This window comes from Panthera uncia (assembly GCF_023721935.1).
Source record: "Panthera uncia isolate 11264 chromosome E2 unlocalized genomic scaffold, Puncia_PCG_1.0 HiC_scaffold_19, whole genome shotgun sequence".
NCBI lineage: Eukaryota > Metazoa > Chordata > Mammalia > Carnivora > Felidae > Panthera > Panthera uncia.
Window position 1 is genome coordinate 11814698 of NW_026057588.1, and position 27297 is coordinate 11841994.

The window sequence follows — 27297 nt, forward strand, 5'->3', positions numbered from 1 at the left end:
GAAACTCGTATCTGGGGCAGGGCTTCTCACCTCCTTGGATTAGAACACGGTCTTGAGTTTGAACCACTTCAAACTCAGGTTTGAACCAGGATAAGGTGCTCCACTTCTCCGGGCCTCAGTTTCAATCTGTAAGATGGAAATAATACTAATAATAGGGTGTCATGATGACATAAGGAATCCACATGTATGAGGTGCTTGGCACCCTCCCCACATGGCCGGGTTCCTATCAGTGGTGACAATTATTGTAACTATCATTTGGAATGATCTTCCAGGCATTTCCTGGCTGCGCCAGAGTGACAGTATGCCTAATGGTTAAGAACACAGACTTTCCAGAGAACAACTCCAGCTTTAAGATTAACAACATGTATAGACTTTGTGCACATTTGTCCCTCTCAGCCTCAGTTTCCCCAGCTATAAAATGGAGATGGTAATCCCTTTCTCATTAGGCTACTGTAAGGATGAAATTAACGTGTATAAAGTGTTTAGCACAGCTCCTGACATCCAATAATCCTTTCTCACGTGCCGATTATTTTCCTGTTTTTGCCCAGAGAGGAAAGGGTCTGGCTGAGACCTTTAACCTCTGCCCTCCACCCCATAACAGATGGGGGGGGGGCACACTTTCCCGGTCTGTGGGCGGGTCTCTGACTCAGCTCAGGGCACCCCCTCCCCTTGCCCAGCTCCCCAAACCGGTCGGAGCCCTTCTAAAGGGCTCATTAGAGGGGAGAGGCCCCTATCTCCCTTCCCCCCCTTTTCTTTCAGGATTCCCGGGGTCTGGGCCTTAGGGAGGCATTTATACATAGGTGATCAAGACGAGTAGCCCTTTAGGGGACGGGAACGGGGCGGGGGGGTACTGGAGGCAGAGTGGGGGGTCGCGATGCTGGGTTTTCCAAGGGTGGGGCCGGTGGGGCCGGGATGGCCGGATGCCGCGGCCGCGGGCGGGGCAAACTGGTCTCTCCCTCCTCCCTCGGGAGCTGTTGGACCTGTTGTCCCCCCCCTCCACTTCCGGGCTGCTGGGGAGGGGGACAGAACAGCTTCTCTCCTCCCTCTTCCCCAGCCACCTGTCCTCTAGACAGAAAAGGCAGCGCCCGGAGCGCAGAGGGAAGCGCGCCATAGCCTGAGCTGGTAAGGGGGCCGGGGCTGCGGGGGAAGACGGGGCTGGAAGCTCGGCCTTCTGGGCGCTCGGGGGAGGAGGGAGGCTGCAGTTTGGGAATCTAGCCCCGGGGAGGAGCAGAGGACGCAGACTCTTGGTTTGCGTAGAGAGGGAAACTAGGAGCCCCGACTCCCAGATCCCTGAGTGAGAAGGCAGGGGCGCTACTCCCCCTTCAGGTGGAGTCGGAGCCAAGTCTCCCAGGCTCGGGAAAGGAGGATACGGGAGTCCGGACGCCGGAGTCCCGGAGGGAGAAGGAGATGGGGTCGCTCTTGGGTGGTCTAAGGCATTGTGAGGGGCTGCCGGGAGGGTCCGAGGCTAGACCCTTGGGTAGGAGGGAGAGGCCAGTAGGGGGCGTGCTAAGACCCCGACTCAAATTCCCGTCTGGCCTTCGGGGGTGTGGCGCCCTGGGAGCCATCGAACCCCGCCCCCAGAAACTCCAGGCCGCGCCTCCGAGTGCTCAGTTCCAGTCTTTGATCTCCTAGGCCCGCCTCCTGGAGCTCTTTTCCACGCGCCCGAGCGGTCGGGAGCTGCTCTGGCCTCGTGGGCCACACCCCCACGCTGCCAGACCACGCCCCCGGAACGCAAGGGCCAGCCCACTCCGCCGGAGCCCGAAGCGGCCATGGGGACGCCGAGCGGCCCGGAGGAGGGGTGCCAGCCGCCTCCGGTACCGGAGTGCGACGCGGAGGACCGGCCCCATGGGGCTACGCAGCCCCAGGTGCACGCGGGGGACGCCCACAAGCCGGAGGCGCCCGAGGTCCCCGAGGCCCCCGAGGAGCCCCAGAGAGTGAAGGAGCTTCCCAGCGGCCGAGGAGCTGAGCAGCAGGCTGAGGAAGAGGAAGAAGTGGGAGAAGGCAGCAGCACGGAGAGCAGCCGCGACGCGGTGAGGGACCTGGTGGGCGAAGGAGGGGTCACGGGGGGACCCAGAGAGAGGCACTGGCGGGTGACAGAGGGACAGGTATAGAGAGACCCGGAGACAGGGAGACAAGGACAAGGACCCAAAAGAGACAGAGACACAGACCAGAGACAGAGGCTCAGAGAGATGAGGATAGAGACACAGACAGAAACCCAGAAACAAAGGACAGAGATGCTCAGAGAAACAAATTTTGAGAAAGGAACATACTCTGAGAGGGACAGACCTAGCGATTCAGAGATAGAGACAGATACTAAGTCGGAGAGACAAAGCCCAAACAGAGGGAAAGACTCAGACCCGGAGGGGGGGGGGGGAGGGGGAGAGAGAGGGAGAGAGGCAGAGAGCCAGAGAGACAGAGATCCGGGCCTATGAAAACGCAGCGCCGGGAATGGGGACCTGGGTATCCAAAAAGGCACCTTCTTTGAGTCGGCCACATACCCCCTCCCCTATTGCCAGCCCCTGGGCCTCCTCCCAGGCGGGGGGACACCGCACCTACATCCTCCCCCACTTGAATAACCGGGCGTGGCGACTGACTGGGGCTGATCAGGACCCCCAGTCCGGGGAATGCGGTGGGGAACGGACCTACCCGGTGGCTGAGGGGTGAGGCCTCCCCTCTTGACCACGCACCCTTCAACCTCAGGGGGAGGCTCCGCCCCCAGCACAGATCGTGGCCCCCGCATCCACCCAGCCTGGAGAGAAGGTGCGAGGGGCCGCGCGGCGGCTTCGAGAGCAGCAGCTGGAGGCACTGACCCGCGTGGCCCTGATGGAGCAGCGAGTGAAGGAGCTACAGCGCCAGAGGAAGGAGCTGAGGATCGAGGTGAGGCCGCGGACCTCGTGGGAAGTCTGGCCCCAGCTCCAGGGAAGCCCTCAAGGCCAGGCTCCCAGGCCTTTCCTCCTGCGGAATCGGATTCTTAGGCCTCCGGCCCTATCCTCCCTCCGAATCCAAAGATTCCCAGGCGTCCGAGTGCCCCGCCTCCACACCGTCCTCGGACCCAGGCCTCTGGGCCCCAGTCCTTGCATTCTCTCCACAGATGGAGGTGGAGGTAGCCCTTCTGCGGGGTGAGCTGGCTGGGGAGCGAGTGGCTGCCCGGCGCGAGGAGGAGCAACTCCGGGAGCTGCTTGGACAGCAGGTGGAAACGGAGCAGGGCAGCCGGGAACAGGTCTGGTCCTGCTGGACCTTCACCACCAGTTTCCTTCCTGTGGGACGGATATTCCTGGTGGTGCTCCTGGGACCCGAGCCCCAGGGTTATCCCCGTTCCCCAAGTGGGGATACTTGGTCTGGGTGGGGTGGGGAATGGGCAGATGTACTTGTTTTCCTTCTCCCTCCCTGACCGTGATTCTAGAACCTGACTCATGGCGGGGGGTCGGGGGGGGGGGGGTTTGCGGGAGTGGGGTCTTCCTTCGCCCCGCCTCTTTGGTCTTTAAATGTCATACTGGGAAAAATGTCAAACCAACAAACAGAATAGTCGGATGGTGGCCGTGTGGTTGTGCCCACCGGCTTCAGCAGTGATTAATCTTCCCGTTTTGTTTTCTGTCCCCCAATTTGCTTCCCTGTCCCCAGTTTTAAACACCGATCCCAGCTATGATATTGTATGTAAATTCTTTAAGAACCTATTCGTTCTCTTTTTTTTATTAAATTTAAAAAAATTTTTATTTATTTTTAAGAGAGACAGAGCATGAGTGGGGGAGAGGCAGAGGGAGAGGGAGACACAGAATCCCAAGCAGGCTCCAGGCTCTGAGCTGTCAGCACGGAGTCTGATGCTGGGCTCCAACTCACGAACCCTGAGATCATGACCTGAGCTGAAGTCAGTCACCCAGGCGCCCCTCATTCTTTTTTTTTTTTAAGTTTATTTATTTACTTTAAAGTTTCTTTATTTATTTTGAGAAAGAGAGAGCTCAGGGGAGGGACAGAGAGAAAGAAGGAGACAGAGAAACCCAAGTGGGCTCCACGCTGTCAGCACAGAACCCGATGCAGGGCTTGAACCCACAAACTGTGAGATCATGACCTGAGCCAAAATCGAAAGTTGGATGCTCAACCAACTGAGCTACTCAGGCGCCCCCAAGTTGATTTATTTTGAGAGAGAGCGCGTGCAGGGGAGGGGCAGAGAGAGATTTCCAAGGAGGCTTGCACTGTCAGCACAGAGCCCAACGTGGGGCTCGATCCCACAAACCATCAGATCATGATGTGAGCCGAAATCAAGAGCCGGAGGCTTAACTGACTGAGCCACCCAGGCGCCCCTAAATGTTCCCTGATTTTTGAGGCTTACCTTAAACTCCTCCCACCCAGGAAGTCTTGGATCACCCCTGTAGAAATTGCTCCCGACTCTCGATTCCCGGTCTCTGTGCCCCACTGCCCTGATTGTCTCAGTCTGTTCTGAGTGTAACGGACCCAGCCGTTACAGATAGACAGAACCAGACAGATAGGGTCCCTGCACTCTTGGCCCTGGCACCCAGGCAGGCTTCTGAGTTCTGGCTGGGCTGGCCTCTGTTTCACTTCCTGTGTCCAGACTGTGGCTCAGAGCCCGGCTGTTCTTTCAGGAACAGAAGCAACTGAGCCAGGAGCGGGATCGGGTGGAGGCTCTTCGCCAGCGACTCCAGGAGGCCCAGGGACAACTCGACTCACAGCCAGAGGACCAGCGTGAGCGACTTCTGCAGGGGGTGCAGGAGGTGAGGCTCCTCCAGATACACTCGGGGACCTGGGGTCTGAGCCGTTCTTTCCTTCGGACCCAGACGTCCAGGCCCTCAGTCCCCTCCTCCCTCCCTTAGGAGTTCAGGCCCCAGCCCTGTAAGCCCCAGGACTCTGGAGGCTAGATCCCCAGGTCCCTCTTACCTCCTTGACCGGGACTCCTGGCCCCGGCCCACTACCCCCTGGGCCCCAGTCTTTTTTTGCATTCCCACCCGCAGATGAGGGAACAGCTGGATGTGGCCCAGCATGCCTACGAGGACCTAGAGTTCCAGCAGCTGGAGCAGGAGAGCCGGCGGGAGGACGAGGACCGGGACAGCCCCGGGGCCCGGGCACTGGACCCCAAGGTCCGGGAACTTCAGGCCAGCGTGGCGCAGCACAGGGTAAGTCGGGCCGGGCTGGCCCTGCCTCCCTCGCTGCTGCCCTCTGTCTCCTCCATTCCACGACTGGCCCTTTCTCTGTCCTCCTTTCCCGCCTGGGTCCCGTTCTTTGGAGCAGGGACAAGCGTTGATGTTTATGGAGCATTTACTATGTTCCAGGCACGGTCCTAAATGTTTCATGAGTCTTTGCTCATTGAATCATTCAAGAATCCTAGGAGGCACACCTTACCTTCTTTCCACTTTATAAGTACAGGAACTGAAGGTCAAGGTGCTCGAGTAATCTTTTCCAAAGGTCACTCAGTCTGCAGAGGATAGAGCTGGGATCTGAACCTACTCGGTCTTCGCCACTGCGTTCTCTGCCTCTCAAACCCAAGTCCAAAAAGAGAACCCTGCCGGCCCTCTCTGGGAGTTTCGTATTCAATGGTCGGACAGGTCCTACTGGAAAAAGTGACATGTTTTGACTATATTTAACACAAAGTTTTCTAAAGTTTTCAATTAGAAGGGTCTGACATGGGTCTCCTTTGCCCACCTCCACTTCTGGATCTTCTTCCTGTCACTGTCTCTTCTCCCTTCCTGTCTCACACAGCTGCTGTCTGTCTCCGTTCTGTCGCATCTTGTCTCTTTTCTCTGCATCTTTCTCTTGGGGGTCTATCTCGGTCCTTCTTTTTTGTAGCTATTCCGGTTTGTTTCTCTGTCTCTTTCTCTGTTCACCGCGACTCTGTCTGGGTCTCTGTCTCCCTCGGTCTCTATCTGTACATCGGACCCTCCAGCCCCTCCAACCCACCCCAGATCTCTTCTGGATCCCTAAAAGGGAAGAGGGCACCAGGGAGTTTAACTCTGAGCCCCCAGCTCCCAAGTCCCAGGGTCTCTGTTACGCGGTCCGACAAACCCCGGGCTCTCGAGGAGGACTTGGCTCTGTGGGAGCCAGCCGGGAGCCCTGGGGCAGCTGAGTGACCAGGTCACTCGGGTGTGCCCTGCAGCGCCGGATCCAGGTCTTAGAGGAGCAGCTCAAGGCGCTGGGGGAGCAGATGGCAGCTGAGAGCAGGGGGCTGAGCCAGAAGAAGGAGGAGGCCCTTGAGGCCCTGACGCAGGTAAGTCCTCCTGGAGGCCTGTGCAGCTGTCCTCACTTCCCTCTGGGGGCGTCCCGTCGCCACGCGGCACCCCAGGATGTCTCCTGGCGTCAGGGAAGGCTGCTGGGGCATCCCATTTCGACGGTGATCACTTTGCTCTCCCTTAGGAACGCAGCCGACTGCTCCAGCTTAACTGCCTTCAGGGAACCCCTGGAGGGGACTTCTCTGAGTCCAGCCAGGCCCTCACTAAGGTAAGGGGATGTCCTGCACCTGTCAGCCCCTCCCCTCTCAGACCCAGGAGTCCAGGCCCCCAGACCCCTTCTCCCTTGGGATCTGCATTTCTCAGCCCCCTAAATGCGTTTACCTTTGGGACCCAGGAGTTCAGGCCCCGAATCCCCCCTCCGTCCCCCCAGGGAACCAACAAACAGTCTCTGCCCAGAGCCCTTGTTCCCTAAGACCAGGGTCTCGCTCTCTTGTCACCTTGAGCCTTTGTTTCTCCGTCTGAGAGATGGGCTGACGCTGGAGCCATGAGCCAGAGCATCCGGGAACTGGTGGGTCATCTGTGATCTTTGTGGCTCCCATTAACCTTCAGCCCCCTCTCCTGAAGCTCCTGTTCACCCAGAAGACAGACCGCCAGCTGCTGGTGCTGCAGGACCCCGCCGCCCACACTGCCACCGCCACTTCTTCCTGCCTCTTCTCTGTGCACAGCTCTCTGCAGGTACCTTCCCCCCCATGTCTTCCTGTCACTGCGTCTCCAGAACTTTCACGGTGGCTCTCTCTGCCACGGGGGCATGGGGGACAGGGAGGCGTGATCGAGGGATATTTTAATTTAATTTTTATGAGGCTCAAGCTTCCCGTATCGATTTTCTTTCTTCTGCCTGATATCCCCCCCTCCCCCCCGCTCCCCTGGCAAAATGGAACCGGGTGCCTCCAGGAGGACATTTTATTTTTATTATTATTTTTAAAAATTAATTAATTACTTTTTTAATAGAATTTTTTTTTCATTTAAATCCACATTAGTTAACATATAGTGTAGTAATCATTTCAGGAATAGAATTTAGTGGCTCATCATTTACATTGAACACCCAATGCTCGTCCCAACAAGTGTCCTGCTTAATGCCCCTCACCCATTTAGCCCATCCCCCTCCCTCCAGCACCCCACCAGCAACCCTCAGTTTGTTCTCTGTATTGTTCAAACCATCTCTTACAGTTTGTCTCCCTCTCTGTTTTCTTATTATTTTTGCTTCCTTTCCCTTACGTTCATCTGTTTTGTATCTTAAATTCCACGTATGAGTGAAATCATATATTTGTCTTTCTCTGACTAATGTCGCTTAGCATAACACACTCTAGTTCCCTCCACATAGTTGCAAATGGCAAGATTCTTTTTGATTGCCGAGTAATAACTCCATTGTATATAGATACCACATCCTCTTTATCCATTCATCCGTCAGTGGACATTTGGGCTCTTTCCATAACTTGACTCTTGTTGCTAGTGCTGCTATAAACATGGGGGTGCGTGTGCCCCTTGGAAACAGCACACCTGTAGCCTTTGCATAAATGCCTAGTCGTGCAATTGCTGGGTCGTAGGGTAGTTCTATTTTTCAGTTTTTGAGGAACCCCCACACTGTTTTCCAGAGTGGCTGCACCAGTTTGCATCGCCACCAGCAGTGCAGAAGTGTTCCCCCTTTCACTCAGGAGTGCATTTTAAAAGCAGCATTTTAAAAGATTGATAAAAAGGCCTCCTCTCTCCACCCCACTGGCCCTAGCCCCCCTCCCTGGTACAGCTACTTGTTTCTTGGGTATGCCTTCTTCCAGCTCTCCCTAACGCTGGGGGTCCCCACTTATTAACGGGTTACAACATTCGTTGAAGAGGTTGTTGCTAACTCTTCAAAATGAAACAGAGTAGAGAGTGTCAGAGGTGGGCACGGGGTAGGGGTGAATATTAGGTGAAAAGCTTTGTTTCAGGGGCGCGGTCGCGTCGTAAGCGCTTAGACATTGGCATATCACGTAAGCGTTTTTTTTAAAGAGTGTGTGGGGCGCCTGGGTGGCTCGGCGGGTTAAGCGGCCGACTTCGGCTCAGGTCATGATCTCGCGCTCCGTGAGTTCGAGCCCCGCGTCGGGCTCTGTGCTGACAGCTCAGAGCCTGGAGCCTGTTTCAGATTCTGTGTCTCCCTCTCTCTGACCCTCCCCGGGTCATGCTCTGTCTCTCTCTGTCTCAAAAATAAATAAACGTTAAAAAAAAAATTAAAAAAAAATAAAAATAAAAAATGTGTACATCAGCCACTCGTTGGCTAACTTTTTTTTTTTCCTAACTTCACACTCTACCATGGAGATTGTTTTCCACTGATACGTTTAGAGCTCCTCATCATTTTTAATGACTCTAACGACAACAGTATAAGCAATAGTAATGGTGACAGCTGACATTTGTTGAGTCCTTGGAGTGTGCCAGGCACCGTTTTATTTTATTTTATCTTTATGTTGTTTTTTTTTTTTTTTTTTTAATGTTCGTTTATTTTTGAGAGAGAGGGTGCGCGTGAGCTGGGGAGGGCCAGAGAGAGAGGGAGACAGAGGATTCAAAGCGGGCTCTGCGCTGAGAGGGGAGAGCCCGATGCCGGGCTTGAACTCGGGAACCATGAGATCATGACCTGAGCTGAAGTCCGATGCTTACCCGGCGCCCCCCAGGCACTGTTTCAAATGCTTCGCATGGATTCAGTCATTTGGTCTTTGCAATGATACTACCAGGTGGGTTCTTGCCTCCATTTTTTTTATAGGTGAAAAAATGGAGGCAGGGAGGTGAAGGTAGTTATCTCACTGGAATGCAGCAGGGATGGGGTTTGAACCCAGGCACTGTTTTCAGTGCATTAACCGCTCCAGGCTCTGGTGGGGTACAGAAGTCTGCACGGGGGGCATTGAGCCTGACCTCAATGGGGCTTTGGGGATTTGAGGCTTTTGTAGTTTACGCAGTGCTGTTGTGAATACCCGTGTGTGCATGTGTCCTTTTTTGTACACAAAATGATACCATTAGTTAATATTAATTATTATTAACGTTATTGTATTGTCTGATATAATTATATGCAGCATGTAATATGTAATATATAGTATTTATTGATTAGTAACAATCATGATTCTTCAAAAAAAATTTTAATGTTTATTTTTGAGAGAGAAGGAGAGAGTGTGAGTGGGGGAGGGGCAGAGAGAGAGGGAGACACAAAATCCGAAGCAGGCTCCGGGCTCTGAGCTGTCAGCACAGAACCCGATGCGGGGCTCAAACTCACAAACAGTGAGATCATGACCTGAGCCAAAGTCGGACGCTCAACCGACTGAGCCACCCAGGCGCCCCAGCAGTCATGATTTTTGAAGGCTTAAGGTAGGCCAGGGTCTGCTCTAAGCCATTTTATCTTATTTATTTATTTATGTACTCATTCATTCATTCATTCATTCTTTTTAAGTAGCTCCACGCCCAATATGGGGTTTGAACTCACCACACTGAGAGCAGGAGTCACATGCTCTACCCAACTGAGTCAGCCAGGTGCCCTCTAAGCCATTTTATCATTTTGAAGCTATTATTTGGGAGTGAGAAGCAGTCATATATTGGCAGTGTTACATGGTACCGTCTAATACATATATCATGAAATAAATCTATCTATAAAAAAATATTTCCTTCTTTGCTCAGAAGAACCCCCAGAAGTAGGTCCCATTATTATCTGGGTGAAGGGTTTGCAGCTCTTCCCTATGGGAAATGAACTCTCCAGCTGGTTCCCCTGGCAACCTGATAAAGGTGAAGTGACAACTGGGTTGCCAGGCAACACGACCTCGGGTAATTATGATCCTTAGAAGTAAATTGCATATCTATAAAGACTTGCTGGGAGGCCCTGTCCATTCCTATGGAGTTATTACCTGAGCTATTGGCTCCCGTGGGCCCTATACCCACTGCGTGGATCTCATACCCACCTTGCGCCTGGATGTCACCTGGGGGAACGTTCCAGGCCCTCTCCTGGGTGTTCTGCACGAGGTCACTCACATCATCCTTGCACCAACCGCAGCAGCAGGGTGGTGGGACGGCACTCACTTTACAGAGAGGAAATCAAGCCTGAGAAGACAGGAATCGCCAAGGTCACACCCCCAGGAAGTGGCCGAGATAGCTTTGAACCAGGTCTGCCTGTTTCCACGGCCCATGCCTTTCAGGAGGCAAGGGTGTCTCAGGAATCCTTCAGAATCCAAGTGGGCAACATGGCTAGCGGAGGGAGCAGCTGGGGACCGCCAGGCACATGATGAGCCCGGGGAGTATTTATTTACTCAGCCAGGTAAACACAGACAAATGAAGAATATTAACAAATAATACTCTTCCTTGCTCCTTCCTCTCTGTGCCTCTAGGTCCTGTTAAATCCCTCCCAAATCCAACCCTCCCCCCACCTTCCCAGGATCATGTGATAGCTGAGAGTCCTGACCCTGCTTGGGTCCAGCTGTTCTGCCACTTCCTAGGTGGTTGAACTGAGACATGTCTCTTTGCCTCAGTTTACTTAGCGGCCGAATGGGAATCACAGAACCCACTGGTTAGTGGCTAAAGTGCTCAGCATGATGCCTGGCACGCAGTAGGTGTTCGGTGAATGTGCTGCTGTTACTATGATTATAATTACAATTATTAGTAGTATTATAATTATTAGTGCCCTTCTTCCACCTACTCCCACCCTCATCTTTGGTTTGGGGACCCTAGACCAGCCTCTTCATTGATAGCTCTCTCCACCTTACTTTTTGTCTCCCAGCAATCTGTTTCCCACACAACAGCCAGCGATCGCAACCCCTCCTCCTTCAGTCCTCCCCACCAAAAGCTGTCAGCGGCCCTCTGGGCCTCCTCACCTCAGCCTATGAGTCCTTCCACGATGTGGCCCCTGCCCGCTTCTCACCACTGTCCCCCATACACACTCTGCTGAGCTGCAGGAGCGCTGACCTGCCAACATCCCATACTTGCTCCTGCCTCAGGGCCTTTGCATTTGCTGCTGCTTCTACCTGAAACACTGTTCCCCTCAGTCTTCCCTGGCCAACTCTCATTCTTTGGGCCTTAGGGTCAACATCCAGACCCACCCTTCCAGTTGGAAGGTGATCCTCCTTTCTGACACCTTGTTATCTTTGCTCACAGCAATTTTTTTTTTTTTAACGTTTATTCATTTTTGAGAGACAGAGCATGAGTGGGGAAGGGACAGAGAGAGGGAGACACAGAATCGGAAACAGGCTCCAGGCTCTGAGCTGTCAGCACAGAGGCCGATGTGGGGCTTGAACTCACAAACTGTGAGATCCTGACCTGAGCCGAAGTCGGACGCTCAACCGACTTAGCCACCCAGGTGCCCCATCTCACAGCAATTTCTGATGATGCACTTACTTGTGTGATGGTTTATTTAGTTCCTGCAACATAAGTGCCATGCAGACAAGGCTTGAGTCCACCTTGCCGACTCACTTCCTCAGTGCCAGGTGTCTAGGTCTCAGCAAGGATGTGCTGGGAACATCTTTTGAAGCAAGGAAAGAGTGAACAGACATGGGCTCAGTTTCCTCCCTGTGAAGGGGAACGAAACTTTCCCAGCTCCTTGGGCTTTTACTTTTTTTTTTTTTTTTTTTTGATGTTTATTTATGTTTGAGAGAGATAGCGTGAGCGGGGAGGGGCAGAGAGAGAGGGAGAGAATCTCAAGCAGGCTCCCTGCTGTCAGCACAGGGCCCGATGAGGGGATCGAACTCACAAAGCCGTGAGATTGTGACCTGAGCCAAAGTCAGATGCTTAACCGACTGAGCCACCCAGGAGCCCCCCTGTGGGCTTTTAGAAGTTTAGGTAGCTCTGCGGAGTGCCAGGTACATCGTTAGGCATATAATGAGCACTTGATAAATACTCGCAGTTCTTATTTTTTCAAACTTAAAAATTTTTTTTTAAATGTTTATTTTTGAGAGAAAGAAGAGAGGGAGTGAGGGCGTGAGCCAAGGAGGGGCAGAGAGAGAGAGAGAGAGGGTCCGAAGCGGGCTCTGTGCTGACAGTGGACAGCCCAATGCGGGGCTCGAGTTCGCAATCGTCAAGGTCATGACCTGAGCCACCCAGGCGCCCTGGAACTTTTTTTTTTGTTTTGTTTTGTTAGAGATAACATGAGTGTAGAAAATCACGTGGAACACTTGCACAGCTTAATGATTACATGGGAACACTCTGGAACTGCCAGCTATGTCAGGAGGTAGACCCAACAGCTGCTCCGGAAACCCGCCGCATGCCCCTGAATGATGACCCCCTCTGCCTCCTAGAGAATGGCCACCAGCCTGAGCTTTACAGTATCTATAGTCTTTCTCTTTGCTTTAAAGTTCCATCAGTTAAGTGTGTGTCCCTACACACTATAGTTTAGTCTTCCTTTTTCTTTTTCTTTCTTTCTGTCTTTTCTTTCTTTTCTTTTTCTTTTTTTTTTTTTTTTAAGTGTCTGTATGCTTAAATCTATAGACTTCCCCTCTGTTTCTTTTTTTTGTCCCCTTGGCAGTTTACTTGGGGAAGAAGCCAGATGGGCATTTTGTGGAGTTTCTCAGGCAGGGTTTGCTGATTGCCTCGTGGGGGTCATTGTCACCTCTCTGCCTCTTTGTATTTCCTGTAAAGTTGACTGTGGGGCCCTGAGCAGATGCAGGGTCAGCATTGTGCTGGGCGCCGTGCACCTGTTTCTCTTTTTCTGGCATGGGTGCCTCCATCTTTAGTTTATGAGGGGTCTCAAGTGCTAAAATTCTAGTCTGTTGTTCCTCTTCACCAATTCATTGCAATACTTCTGTCGAGAGACTTGCCTTCCTTTACTGTTACTAACTCACGGATTAAATATCTTTTTTTTTTAATGTTTATTTATTTTTGAAGGAGAGAGAGAGAGAGAGTGAGCGGGGGAGGGGCAGAGAGAGAGAGAGAGACAGAATCCGAAGCAGGCTTCAGGCTCCCAGCTGTCAGCACAGAGCCCGACGCGGGGCTCGAACTCATAAACCAAACCGCGAAATCATGACCTGAGCCGAAGTCGGACGCTTAACCAACTGAGCCACCCAGGCGCCCCACAGATTAAATATCTTGATGAGTTGTGATCTACAGCAGTGAGTACCCTTGCTGGTGCTCAAATTATGCCGTGTATTGTTTTTATTATTCTTTTAAAAAATATTTTATTTGGGGGGCACCTGGGTGACTCAGTGGGTCAAGCGTCCGACTCTTGATTTTGGCTCAGGTCGTGATCTCACGGTCGGGAATTTGAGCCCTGCACGGGGCTCTGTGCTGACGATGCGGAGCCTGCTTGGGATTCTTTGTCTCCCTCTCTCTCTCTCTCTGCCCCTCCCCTGCTCAGGCTCTCTCCATCTCTCAAAACTAAAAAAAAAAATAAACATTAAAAAAACCCACACATCATTGTTTAAGGAAAGGTTTTATTTTGGGGGCGCCTGGGTGGCTCAGTTGGTTGGGCGTCCTACTCTTTAGTCTTGGCTCAGGTCATGAACTTGTGGTTTGTGGGAGCTGCTTGGGATTCTCTCTCCCTCCCTCTCTCTCTGCCCCTACCTCACTTGTGCACATGTGCATGCTCTCTCTGTCTCAAAGTAAATAAACTTAAAAAAACAAATAAAAACTTTTATTTTTAAGTAATCTCTATACCCCACGTGGGGCTCAAACTTACAACCCCGAGATCAAGAGTCACCTGCTCCACTGGCTGAGCCAGCCAGGAGCTTTTATGATTTTTTTTTTTTTTTTTTTTTTTGGGACAGAGAGAGACAGAGCATGAACGGGGGAGGAGCAGAGAGAGAGGGAGACACAGAATCGGAAACAGGCTCCAGGCTCCGAGCCATCAGCCCAGAGCCCGACGCGGGGCTCGAACTCACGGACCGCGAGATCGTGACCTGGCTGAAGTCGGACGCTTAACCGACTGCGCCACCCAGGCGCCCCTGATTATTTTTTTTTAATGTCTGTTTTTGAGAGAGAGACAGAGAGTGCAAGCAGGGGAGGGGCAGAGAGAGAGGGAGACACAGAATCTGAATGGGGCTCCAGGCTCTGAGCTGTCAGCACAGAGCTGTACACGGGGCTCGAACTCACGAACTGTGAGATCTTGACCTGAGCTGAAGTTGGATGCTTAACTGACTGATCCCCCAAGGTGCCCCAAGGCGCTCCTACTTTTATCATTCCTTATTATCTATGCAGAGTTGCTGTTTTTTCTTTCTTTTTTTTTTTTTTTTTATTTTTTTTTATCTTGAGAGAGAAAGCAGCAGCAGCATGGGGGGGGGCGGGGGGGCGGGGGGGCAGAGAGAGAAGGAGAGAGAATTCCAAGCAGGCTCTGCACCCTGAGTGCAGAGCCCGATGCAGGGCTCTATCTCTCCAACCGCAGGACCATGACCTGAGCCAAAATCAAGAGTCAGACACTTAACAGACTGAGCCACCCAGGCAACCCTGTTTTTTCTTTTTAGAATGATTTCATTCTTCTTTCTTTCTTTTTCTTTCTTTCTTTCTTTCTTTCTTTCTTTCTTTCTTTCTTTCTTTTTCTCTCTCTCTCTCTGTCTCTCTCTCACTGTCAAATAAGTTTGTCTTCATTTTTTAGTAACTTTTTATTTTGAAGTAATGTAAGACAGAAAAACTGCAGAAATAGAAGGAATTCCTGTACACCTGGCATTCAGGTTCTGTAATTAACATTTTACCACATTTGACATTTGCTTTCTTATCCTTTCTCTACACACACACACACACACACACACACACACACACACTTTATTATCTTTCTCTGCAGCATGATTCCCCTTTACTCCTAAACCCTTCCTACATTTATTACCTAAGGTCAAGGTCACTCTCTTATATAACCACAGTGCAGTGATCAAATTCAGGAAACTAACACTGAGATAATACTAGTAAAATAACCAGATCCTATTCGTATTTAGTCAGCTGTTCCACCGTTGTTTTTTCTAGCAAAAACCGAAGTTTTTTCTGGTTCAGGAGCACAGGTTACATTGGGTTGTTATGTTTATTTATTTTTTTAAAGCCAAAATTCCCCTTGTTCAATGTTTGAAGGGTATGGCAGGATATTCAGGGAGATGACTCTCCCACCCTTGTTTCTATCCATCAGCCCACCTCCTGGGCACAGCCTGGGTTACCAGTTTATTTATTTAGAGAGAGAAAGAGATAGAGAGAGCGAGCAGGGGAGGGGAGGGGCAGAGGGAGGAAGACAGAATCCCAAGCAGGCTCCGTGCTGTCAGCGCAGAGCCCGACACCGGGCTCGAACCCACAAACTGTGAGATCGTGACCGGAGCCAAAATCAAGAGTCAGCCGCTTAACCACCTGAGCCACACAGGTGCCCCTAGAGTTCATCCATTTAAAGTATACAATCCAGTGGTTTTTAGTATATTCACACAGAGTGGTGCAGCCATCACCACGATCCGTTTTATAGCATATTCATCACCCCCAGAAGAAACCCTGCACCCTATAGCTGTCACCCCTCAATTTCCTCCTCCCGCATCCCCTGGCAACCACGAATCTACTTCCTGTCTCTAAATCTGCCATTCCGCGCCTTGCCCTGTGTGGTCCTTGGTGACTAGCTGCTTTTCCCCAGCATCACATGTACAGTGGCTTTCTGATAGGAGCCGAGTAGCTACTGGTTTTCCTTGGCGGTCCTCCGGCTTAACAGTTGAGACTGTTATGTGCATGGGCCTTGTGCGTTTGTTTGTAGGGCTCCATCGGCCTCCAGAGGACTGGAAGCCTGCCCCGGAAGAGGGGAGAGAGAGCGAGCCAGAGGGGATCCCCCCGACCTCTATCCCTCCACTGTACTGGTGAGGGTCTCCCCGCACCCCCCCCCCCATTATTCCCACGTACCTCCTTCCCCACCACCACCCTTCCCCTGGCAACGATCTGGATGCCTGTAAGGGGTGGGGGGTGCTTAGACAAGGGAGCATCCTGGTCCCCTAGCCCCGGCCCTTCTTTTCCAGGACCCCTGCAGGGCTCGGCCCTCCCAGCAACATCGGGAGACTCTGGAAGACACCCACTCTATCAGCTGCTCAACTGTGGCCCTGGGAACAGGTGAGACGTCAGGGAGAAGGTGGGGAAATGGGAAGAGGCCAGGCCACTGGAGCCTGCCCTGGTCTCTGTTCCCTCCTCCCAGCTGTGGGGCCCTCCACCCAGACATCGCCCGCATGGAGCGGCTCCTGCAGCAGGCTGTGGCGGAAAGGGAGCGACTGCTCAAGGCCAGGGTGAGACCCCAGCCCCTCCTGCTTAGGGTCGGGAGATCCTACTCCAGCCCCTCCTCCCTCAGACCCAGGAGTCCAGGCCCCCAGCCCCTCCCGTTTCAGACCCAGGGATCCAGGCCCCCCAGCCCCTCCCCCCTCAGACCCAGGGGTTCAGGCCCCCAGCCCCTCCTCCCTCAGACCCAGAAGTCCAGGCCCCCAGCCCCTCCCCCCTCAGACCCAGGGATCCAGTAAGTTTTCCCCCACTTCTTATTGGTTAGCATCCTCATTGAGTCCTTCCTCCTGAACCCACAGGAAGGGATGAGAAGAAGCACAGAAGGTTCCTCAGGCCCTGTTGTACCTGCCATCATGGTCAGTCCACCCCTGCCCTCAGCCTCACCTCCCTGCTCTGTTTCTGCCCTGGCCTCTGCCCTTTATCTCACCCTCTCCTCTCCTCGGAAGGCATAGAAAAGTGACCTTGGCAAGGGGAGGGGAACTAAAAAGGCCTGGTTTCTGTTCCCACTATATCCATGACATGTCCTCGGGTAACATGCTCTACTTCTCTGTGCCTCAGTTTCCTCTTCTATAAGTAGGTGACAATGTCAGCAGTTACTGTAGAATGAGGGCAACTATATGCTGAGGCTTTGCAAAACTTTTAAAAATGTGTTCGATTCTTTAAAAAACTTCACTATACAAATATTCAAGCATATGCAGAGGTGGAATAGATTGATAAGCCCCTGTATACCCAACATGCAGCTTTGGCGATTATCAGTCTTTTTTCTTTTTTTTTTTTCCTTTTTTAAAGATTTTTTTTTCTTAAGTAATCTCCACACCCAACGCGGGGCTTGAACTTACAACCCCAAGATCGAGAGTTGCATGCTCCACCAACTGAGCCAGCCAGGCGCCCCAGTGATAATCAGTTTTGAATCTTGTTTGACTTGCCAGCTTTGTTTTACTGATCCCTCACCTACTTCCTTTCTTGCACTGGAATATTTTAAAGCATTTTTTTTTAATGTCTATTTATTTTTGAGAGAGAGAGAGAGAGAGAGACAGAGCATAAGCAAGGGAGGAACAGAGACAGAGGGAAACACAGAATACAAGCAGGCTCCAGGCTCTGAGCTGTTAGCACAGACCCCAATGCAGGGTTCGAACCCACAAACCATGAGATCATGACCTGAGCTGAAGTCCCTCGCTTAACTAACTGAGCCACCCAGTACCTCATGCACTGGAATATTTTAAAGCAAATTCAGACATTGTATCATTTCGTCCGTACCTGTGTATCTCCAATAGGTAAGTTCTCTTTTCAACATAACAAAAATCCCATTGTCATACTTTATGAGATGATTAATAATTCTGTAACATTCTAATGTGTGATCCATATTCACATCTTCCTAATGGTCACCGAAATGTCTTTTTATGGTTGGTTATTCAAATCTGGATCCAAACAAAGTACACACAATGCGTTTAAAATGTCTCCCAAATCTCTAATACTAAGAACCCTCTCGGGGCGCCTGGGTGGCTCAGTCGGTGAAGCATCGACTTCGGCTCAGGTCATGATGATCTCCAGGTTCATGGGTTGAGGCTCCACCTCAGGCTCTGTGCTGACAGCCTGGAGCCTGCTTTGGATTCCTTGTCTCTTTCTCTCTCTCTTTCTGTCTCTCTCTCTGCCCCTTCCCCATTCTTGCTCTGTATCTCTCTCAAAAAATAAATTAAAACATTAAAAAAAAAAAAAAAAAGAATCCTCCCTCCCTACTTTTTAAACAATGCCATTTATTGGTGGGAAAAAAAAAAATTGAGTCATGTATCCTGTAGAGTTTTGCATATTCTGGATTTAGCTGACTGTTCCTCATTAAAATTTTATTTTTATCTATGCTAATAGCATGAATACAAATGCTTTGCGCTGGGGGAAGTGAGGGTCGCCCATTGTACCTCTGGAGGCCCAAAGAGGAGGCCCAAGCGTTTTCTCTTGCTGAGAAGACTTCGAATCTTATTCTATACTTCTCCACGTGCACCGATCGAACCATATTTTGTGAATTTATTTTTCCCGTAAATGATCACTTTGCTCCCAACCTGCTTTTTGTTTTCTCAACCATCTGTCCTTTCCTTATTATTATTATTATTACTTTTTTTCAACCAATATTTGAGTGCCTACTGTGTGGTAGACCCTGGGGTACGGCAGTGACCCAAATGACAGTCTCTGCCCTGGGGGAAGCTGGCGTTTAGGGAGGCACATCGAAAAAACACCAGCATCAATAAGTAAAATAAACAGCGTGTCAGGGGCTGATAAGAGCCAAGGAGGAAAATATACCGGGAAGGGCAGTGGAGACTTCGGGCTGTCAGGCATGAGCTCTGCCTCATTAAAAATGAAGCAGTCCTGCTTTGGAGCATCATCATTTATTCATCAGCCCCCTGCTTTGTGCCTGGTCGCGCCTCCCCCACCCCCACCCCAACTTCACCCCAGGCCGCCTTCTTGTGCGCATGCCCTCTTGTGCGCATGCCCCATCACGGGGCTGGGACCCTGAACAAGAGCTCGAGAGCTTGTCCTTGAAACACCCTCGCGAGGAGGGTGCTGTGATAGCCCCGAATTTCAGCACAGGGGAATTTCAGCACAGGGGAACCGAGGCTCCTAGAGGGGCAGGGGTTCCGTGGGGGTGACATGGAGGGGCAGCGGTGGAGTCGCGAGTCCCGAGCCCGTCTATTCTCCTGGATTGGGGCCCCGCTCTGCCACGTCCTACCTGGGTAACCTTGGTGAGTCACTGCCTGTCTAGAAGCCTCAGTTGCCTCATCTGGGAAATGGGGACAATAGACGGTGTTTTGGTTTTGGTTTTGGTTTTGGTTTGGTTTTGGTTTTTCTGTTTTGTTTTTGTTTTGTTTTTGAGAGGAAGGGAGGTGATCACCACTGTGATCACTTCGCACCGTGCTGAACACGGAGTGAGACCTTTCATACGCGTTGGTGACCTTTAGTGTCACTGTCTGGATTTGGCGGCAGGACCCATAGAAGATTCCAGGCCCTGCTGGCTGACCTTGTAACTGCTTCTTCCCCTCCTATGCATTCCTCCAGCTCCTCTGCACCTGCCCTCCACCTTCCCCATCTCCATGCAGTGAGTCTCCTCTGTTTCTCAACCCTCCGTGCTCTGGCCTTACTTCTGTTTCCTCAACTCGTTTTCTCAGCCCTTGATACCCAAGGCGTGGCCCATGGGCCAGCAGCACTGACCCCTGGGAGCTTGTTGGACATGAAGAACCTCACACCCACCCCTGACCGAACCCGAGGCAGCATTTAAAAATTTTTTTAAATTTAACTGTATCGTTTTTATTTTAGAGAAAGAGAGAGCAAGCATGGGATCGGGGGAGAAGGCAGAGGGAGAGAGAGAAAGAGAATCTCAGGCAGGCTTCACGCTTGAGATGGGACTCCATTCCACGACCCTGGGATCATCACTCCAGCTGAAATCAACCGACTGATTTCAGTTGGGACGATCAACCTACTGAGCCATCCAGCCACCCTCCCCACCCCTCCCCTGTGGCTGCATTTTTAACGAAATTCCTAGGGGGTCTGCCTGTGCGCTCAAGTCTGAGACACAGTGCTCTGAGCCTCAGTGTGACTGTGGGGGATTATACCATTCTTTGCAGGGAAAAGAATAGGTGCGATCAGGCTGGGCCTTACGAACAGTAGACACTTTCATTGCCTTAATTTTTTTCCCTTCTATGGCCACCAGAGATGATCGCTGTGCTTGGTGAATCCTGGCTCTGTCGGCTCTAGCTGTGTGACTTGGGCCTAGTGACTTAACCTCTCTTGAGTCTTGGTTTCCACATCTATAAAATGGGGGTAATAATGTACTTACGTCCCAAGAGAGTTTGAGGGGGCTGAGGGATTATCCTTATAAAGCGCTTAGCACAGGTAAGAATTGCTGATTTCATCACAAGAATAACCACAATAGTAGTAGAAACTGCTCTCAAGTATTGATCACTTACTTGGTCCCTGTTGCACAGGATATGAGGGTCCCACTGGGCTCCCTCACTTCTCTGACATAGCTCTTGTGTTTCAGAGTGAACTCTAGGGGCGGGAAGGCCTGGATTTGTGTTTTAGCTCTGCCACCTAGAAGCCCTGTGATACCTCGGGTGGATTATTTTATATTTTTGTACCTCAATTTGCTCATCTGTAAAATGGGGCTCCTAGTAGCCCGGTTCCCAAGGGCAGTCCTGGGGAGTCAAGTTGTTGCTGCTAGAAAGCCCTGGGCAAGGTGCCATGGTCCAGAAACGTAGCTGCCAGATCACGATCATTCTCATGATAGCCACTCTTGATATTGCTGTTGAAAGGCTGTGGCGGGCCTCACAGGTGAGCTGCAGGACCGCCCCCTCCCTGACCCTTTGATGTCAGCCGCCCCCTTCTCTTCCTTCCTCAGGCCCCGCCCACGCCCCCACCCCGCCCCCCAGGCCCCCGGGTCTTGGATCTCAGGCAGCACCTGGAACGCTGGGGCCACAACCCGGAAAACTGCCCGCACGTGAGGGTGTCGGGGGGCTGCTGCCGCGGATCCCTGGTGAAGATGGGCGGCCGCATCAAGACCTGGAAGAAACGGTGGTTCTGCTTTGACCGCCAGGCGCGCCGTCTGGCCTACTACGCCGGTAAGCCCCGCCTGGCCGCCTGGGACCTGGGACCCCAAGACCCTGGAAGTGGCCACAGCGGAGGCCTTCCCCCCCCGACGCCCAAGAGACCCCCCCCCCCCCCCCGCCCCCTTCTATCTTAAGCCCACGAGTCTGGCTCCCCAGCCCCTGGAACAACCTGGAATCCAACCCCCCAGCCCTCCTCAGTAACACGGGTGACAGTTTCATACAATTCTGGCCCCCCAGACCCCATTTTCCTAAGACACCCGGGAAGAGTCTGAACCGACATTGTCCGGGTCCTCCCCCACCCTCAACACCCAGGGGTCCAGGCCCCTCTCCCTCCCTCTCCAGGAGAGTCCATGATTCTCAACCTCTCCTTGAGTCTCTTTTCTTCTCCAAGACCAAGGCACTCAGGGACCTAGGATTCCAGCTCCCCAGACCCCATTCCCCAGTCCTGTCCGTCTCCCTTCCAACCTCAACATTCACCCACCTCCCAACCAGGGTATTTTAGGGACCTTCAGACTCTGTCACCAGTCCCTCACCCCAGCACCAGTCTCTGGACTTGGGTCTGGCCATCCCCGCCCTGACGCACAGATGCAAACCTCTCACTGGCTGTTTCTCCCTCACCTCCCTCCATCAGACAAGGAAGAGACCAAGCTCAAAGGCGTCATCTACTTCCAGGCCATAGAGGAAGTCTATTACGACCACTTACGCTGTGCCTTCAAGGTGAAGCCCTCGTGTGGCGCCCCCCTGCCCTCCTGGTCAGAGCCCCTGCAGTCAAACCTTAGCTTGTCCCTGGGAAAGGCCACCCAGAGACTGCACCATCAGGGTACTCCACCCAGCACAAGAGCCCACCGGTCATCTCACTGTAGCAACCAAAAATTAACAGCCCAGTCTCAGGCTCTCTGCCACTGTTACTTGTCTTGGGGCAAAAAAAAGATCCAGAGCAAAAATTTGGCAAGCTCTGATGCCAAGCTGGGAATAAATGACTGAAGACGGCAGGGTGAGGACCCAGGCCGCCTGGGACCATCTTAAGGAGATGATCGTTTCTCAGCCTCTGCCCATAGTTGCCAAATGGGAATGGGCCACATGGTGTCACTTCATACTCTATTACCCTAGAGGACTCAGGAATTCGAAACTGGTACAAGTGCAGTGCCAGAAATGTAAATGTTGGCAACTGGTATAGTATTTAGAGAGCTCTGGAGAGCAACCGACTATGGCCTTTTATTTTTTAGGAATGTTTATTTTTGAGGGAAGGGAGGGGGAGAGGCAGAGAGAGAGAGAGGGAGGCACAGAATCTGAAGCAGGCTCCAGCTCTGAGCTGTCAGCACAAAGCCCGACTCGGGGCTCGAATTCACGAACCGCGAGATCATGACCTGAGCCGAAGTTGGACGCTTAACCGACTGAGCCACCCAGGCGCCCTGACTATGGCCTTTTAGAGCTTAGATTGGAACCCCAGCTGTGGGACCTCAGGAAAGTGACTTCCCTTAGCCAGCTTTATTTTTCTCACCTCCAAAATGGGCATAGTTCAACCCCGTTTCCTCAGAGTTGAGAAGGTTAACAGCAGGCAATGGTGTGTAAGGGATTTACTCAGTTCAGGGCTGGCAAGTAGGTACTTAGTAAATGGAATGTAGATACTAGCTTTCCCCAGTGACAAACCAGGAGAACCTAGATTCTGGAAAGGGGAAATTTGAAAGCTTGTATTTCTTTTTTTTTTTTTATTTTTATTTATTTATTTATTTATTTTATTTATTTTTTTTTTTTTAACGTTTATTTATTTTTGAGACAGAGAGAGACAGAGCATGAACGGGGGAGGGGCAGAGAGAGAGGGAGACACAGAACTGGAAGCAGGCTCCAGGCTCTGAGCCATCAGCCCAGAGCCCGACGCGGGGCTCGAACTCACGGTCCGTGAGATCGTGACCTGAGCTGAAGTCGGACGCTCAACCGACTGAGCTACCCAGGCGCCCCTGAAAGCTTGTATTTCTAATATATAAGGTAGACTACAGAGGGGACATGAGTCCTCCATCTAAATTCCTCCTGCTCCCCAAATTCGAAGCCTCCAAATGTTAATTCGTTTGGTTTTCATAACCCAGTGAGGTAGGTAGCATTATTTACGAAGACAGATGGGGGACTTGGTTCAGAGAGCCTAAGTAACGTGTCCAGTGCCACACAGCACTTAAGTGGCAAGGCTGGGATTCGAACCCAAATGCCCTCTTAACCACCTTCACTCTGCTTACTCCAGAGCCCCAACCCTCGCCTGACGTTCTGCGTGAAAACCTACGAACGCCTCTTCTACATGGTGGCACCGAGCCCCGAGGCCATGCGCATTTGGATGGACGTCATCGTGACCGCCGCGGACGAGAATCACGCCCCCTGAGGGGCCCCGCCCTCCCGGGGGGCGTACTGGCGAGGCTCCGCCCCCGCCCCGCCCACGGCCTCGCCTGCTGTCGAAAAGCCCCGGGCCCGCCCCTTCGGAACTTCCGGGAATCCTGCAGGTGCCGCGGCTCGGCGGGCCCGAGCCGCGGCGTTTGGGGCTGCAGGTGCCTTCCCGCTACGGAAGCCAGCCTCAGGGGCCCTGCCCCGGGCAGGAGGAAGATTGCAGGGGCGGGAAGGAACTATTTATTGGTGCTCCTGTGATACCGAATTAAACACGGAGGAAAACAGTGATTGCTGCCGTGGTTTCTAGCACAGGCGTCCCGGGCCCCTTCCTAGGCAGGATGTTCGAGTTATAGGTATCTCTGAGCGCGAAGCGTCCCACGGCCGGTTCTCCTCTCTTTAGGAATGGAGGCCTTCATCATTAAGGTCAAGGCGGGGAGAAGGGGATGGGGAGGCATGCGTCTTTAGTCTTTGGTAATTTTGCTATTTTCAGTTTGTGGGACCCCCCCCCCCTGCTTCCACCCTTTTTGACTTGACTGAGCTCTTGGCAATTTCTAGGAACTTCTAGGCTCCTGTCCTCCAGGCCTTGGCACATAATTATTCCCTGTACCCTGCCCTTGACCAGCTAGCTCCTCCTTCCTCAGGTCTTCTTTGGGATGTCCCCTCCTTCAGGAAGCCCTTTGTGGCTCCCTCAGCTGGGCCAGGCATCCCACTTTGAGCTCCCCTTTCCCATCCCTGAACACCCTAGGTCATCACTGGTAATGGGTCTGCGTCCCTTATGGACTGGGAGTCCCATGAGGTCAGAACCAGGGGTGTCCTGGTTACTGCCATGTCCTCAGCACCATAGGACACGTTTCATTCCATGAAAGTGGAGGAAAAATGCTTCCCTTTCACCTCTTGGTCTTTGTTCATACTGTTCCTTTTGCTCAGGCACTTTTACTCAGTCCACCCTACTACTCATCACTTAGGTCATAGCTCAGGTGGTTCCTTCTCCAGGAGGCCTTCCCTGACTTTCCGGGCTGAGACAGGTGCTTCCTCTGGGCTTCCTCTGTGCCAGCCCTGATCACTCTGCCTGTGCTTCTCCCATCACAGCCTTGAAGACACTGGGTCCTCACTGCTGATGAGGGTGTCTTCCTGTGCTGAATGGGAGTCCCAGGAGGCAGGGATTGGGGCTGTTTGGGTCACTACTGAGTCCTTGGCACAAGGTCTAAGTGCAAACAAGGTGTTGAAGGAATGTCTGCTAGCTGAATAAACTGACGAGAAAGAGCTGCTGAGAACTGAGGGACAGTGGAGAACAGGCAGACAAAGGGCTCTTCTTTCTTAAGGTCTTCCTCAAGGTGCTCCTCCTTCAGGAAGCCCTCCTTGATCCACAGTCCCCTGGGATCACTCACTTTGGTGTGGACCACTCACCAGAGTGTAGAGACAGGTCTTCACCCACTGGGAAGACCTCTCTGGAAGTAGGTACTCAGTCCCTCTGGTCCCCATTTCCCCAGGACCTAGGTGTCCCGTTGCAGGATTTTTTGAGGATCCAGATGTGGTGCTCCTGAGTCCTGGGAATGCAAACACCCCAATCCTCAGGCCCTCAGGGATCCCCGGTGTCCCTTGGCCTTCACCTCCAGGTGCGAGACATCTGGATTCTTGGATCAATCCATTCCCAGCCCCTCTACAAACTGAATGCTCACAAGAGCAGGAATTGTTAATTTTCTCTCTGTGTGTGTGTGTGTGTGTGTGTGTGTGTGTGTTTGTGTGTGTGTGTGTTTATTTTGGAGAGAGAGAGAGCACATGAGTGGGGGAGAGGGACAGGGAGAGAGAGGATCCAAAGCAGGCTCTACACCGAGCGATGAAAATAGAGCCCGATGCGGAACTCGATCTTACAACTCTGGGGTCGTGACCTAAACTGAAATCAAGAGTCAGACAGTCAACCAACTGAGCCACCCAGGCGCCCCCTTAATTTTCGTTTTGAATTTGTGTTTTGTAGGTGAGGTAGGAAGGGATATCATGCATTGAGTTGGAGGGATTGGAACCTTGGCTCACACAAGGTGCCACCTCCTGCCACCTCCCGCCTCCCTGGGACGGGTTCTGTCTGCCCTACCCTCCCTGCCCCTGCTCTGTGATCATTGCCACCCTCCAGCTTCCGGAGGGCCTGGGTGCACCTGGGACAGTCAGGGCCATGCGCTTGTGCCTCATGGCATCTCCGGGTGGGGCATGGCAGCGGGCAGCTGCGCACTAGAAGGGGAGCCCAGCAATCCGATCGCTCTGGTTGCGGGACAGGGTCTGTAGGTACCTGTGAAGGTCTGGGCTCTCAAGCGCCCAAGATGTTTGTCTTTGGGAACATGACATTGAACACCGGGAGGGGTGGAGAAAGATGGCAGAAGAAAGGAAAAATGCAATTCTGTTTTAGTACCTTTAATGGCACTCTTTCCTGCCTTTTGAACCCGGTCCCCCTATTTACATTTTGCACCAAGCCTCACAAATTAGGTAGCCAGCCCTGCCCCTTGACCCCACCCCTTCCCAAATTGTGTGTCCCGGAGGCAGTGGGTCTGAGACAGGCTGGGAATACCACTGGCCTCAGAGCCTGCCTTGGCCCAGGGGACAGGAAAACATAGTACATTGGGCCCCAGGGTTGTCTGAGGCCCAGGCATGACCTCCACGGCCGGAGAGCTGCCTCCATGTTGACCCCTGCGTCCACCTCTCTGGGGAACCAGATTCTAAATCACTTTGCAGTGGCCTCCGTGAACAGGAGCAGGGAAGAGTAAGTGGAGGCCCCACATTCACACCTCCCTCTGCTCTCTGGTCTTGGGCCAGGTGGGGGTCAGCGCCTGGGATCCAGGCAGGCCTGAGCAAGAGGAAGCTCCCCACCCTTGGGTACCACTCCCTCCCAAGATGCTAGTTCTTCTGGTCTGGCCAGCTGGGGTTCCTCCCTGAAACTCTCCCACGCGGCTGGGGCCTACAGGGCCTCCTGCTCCTGAACGCACAATAGTTACAGTATTATTACCCTGCCTCATTCTGTGTCTCAGGAGATAGGGGTTTTCAGAGCCTTTTGGCAAAGGAAGCAGCTGAAGTTCAGAGAGGGAGTCCCAGTTGCTCAAGGTTACACAGCAAGAGGATGGTGCAGGCAGAATTCAGTTTTCAGGTTGTCTGATGCCAGAGTTGATACTTTGCCCACTGCCTCATTCCACCATGAAAGACACTCCTTCCTTTATTATAAAACAGATATCTCAGAGCCTCAGAGAGGTGAAGACACTTTCTCAGGGTCACACAGCAAACCATAAGTGGGGCTGGGATTTCAAGGCTGAGAGGCAGGGGCCCATGCTGGATGACTTCAGAAGTAGTCATTCACTTTCTCTCTGTGAGCCTCAGCATGATCCCAAGTGACCCCACCTATATGACTGAGGCGCTAGTCATTATTGGGAATGGGGGTGCTGAACAGGGTCTGGGGAACAGGTAATATTTTTATGAACACAGCCGCTCGTTTTCCCGGCAGAGATAAATCATCTATGAGCCGGGAGAAACAAAGGAAGGTGAGAGATGTAACTTATATAATGATGTAATATAGTATATAATATAAATAATACATTATATAAATACTATAACATAACAGAATAATACACCATAACATAGCAGTCACTTATATTGGCCTGGATATGGGGACGCTGAGTCATTTTGCGGTTTGCACAATGTTCTTGTTTGTTTCTGAATTCAGACACGGTAATGCAGCGGTCTTGAGTGTCTCACTCCCCCAGGTCACAGTGTGGCCCCGTCTGTGTTAGGGTGTAACAGAACACCATGGCCTCGCTGTGGGTGCCTGGCCAGCTCCCTGCTGTCCGGGGATGCTTTTCTTCCTTACCTGGAAGGCTGTCCAGCATCCTCACTGGTCTCCTGCATTTCTCTCTCCTTCCAGAATCTTGTCCTGCTTTACACGGAGGCCACAGTGACATTTCTTCTTTCGCCCCACCCCC

At 52.2% G+C, this 27297-nt stretch overlaps 1 protein-coding gene across 2 annotated transcripts; it reads left to right on the forward strand.

Annotated features, from left to right (window-relative positions):
* The first annotated feature begins 963 nt into the window (after positions 1–963).
* On the forward strand, positions 964–23629 carry PHLDB3 (pleckstrin homology like domain family B member 3). Of its 2 annotated transcripts, XM_049621654.1 has the most exons (16): positions 964–1122; positions 1633–2030; positions 2701–2877; positions 3092–3190; positions 4599–4727; positions 4965–5126; positions 6104–6214; positions 6361–6444; positions 6801–6911; positions 15874–15973; positions 16130–16220; positions 16303–16390; positions 16679–16735; positions 20764–20983; positions 21603–21688; positions 23205–23629. In XM_049621654.1, exons 2-16 carry the CDS (start codon positions 1770–1772, stop codon positions 23337–23339), a joined length of 1911 nt encoding a protein of 636 aa, XP_049477611.1. In that variant the 5' UTR covers positions 964–1122; positions 1633–1769; the 3' UTR covers positions 23340–23629. The 2 variants fall into 2 exon arrangements, with proteins under 2 accessions (XP_049477611.1, XP_049477612.1); XM_049621655.1 differs by lacking the exon at positions 964–1122 and having other exon boundaries at positions 1541–2030.
* Positions 23630–27297: the final 3668 nt, after the last annotated feature.

Excerpts from the sequence above, each read along its gene's own strand:
- PHLDB3 (XM_049621654.1), top strand. The coding sequence starts at position 1,770 with ATGGGGACGCCGAGCGGCCCGGAGGAGGGGTGCCAGCCGCCTCCGGTA. Across the intron at positions 6,445-6,800 it reads CCAGCCAGGCCCTCACTAAG|CTCCTGTTCACCCAGAAGAC; the intron begins GTAAGGGGATGT and ends CCTCTCCTGAAG. Across the intron at positions 6,912-15,873 it reads CTGTGCACAGCTCTCTGCAG|GGCTCCATCGGCCTCCAGAG; the intron begins GTACCTTCCCCC and ends GTTTGTTTGTAG.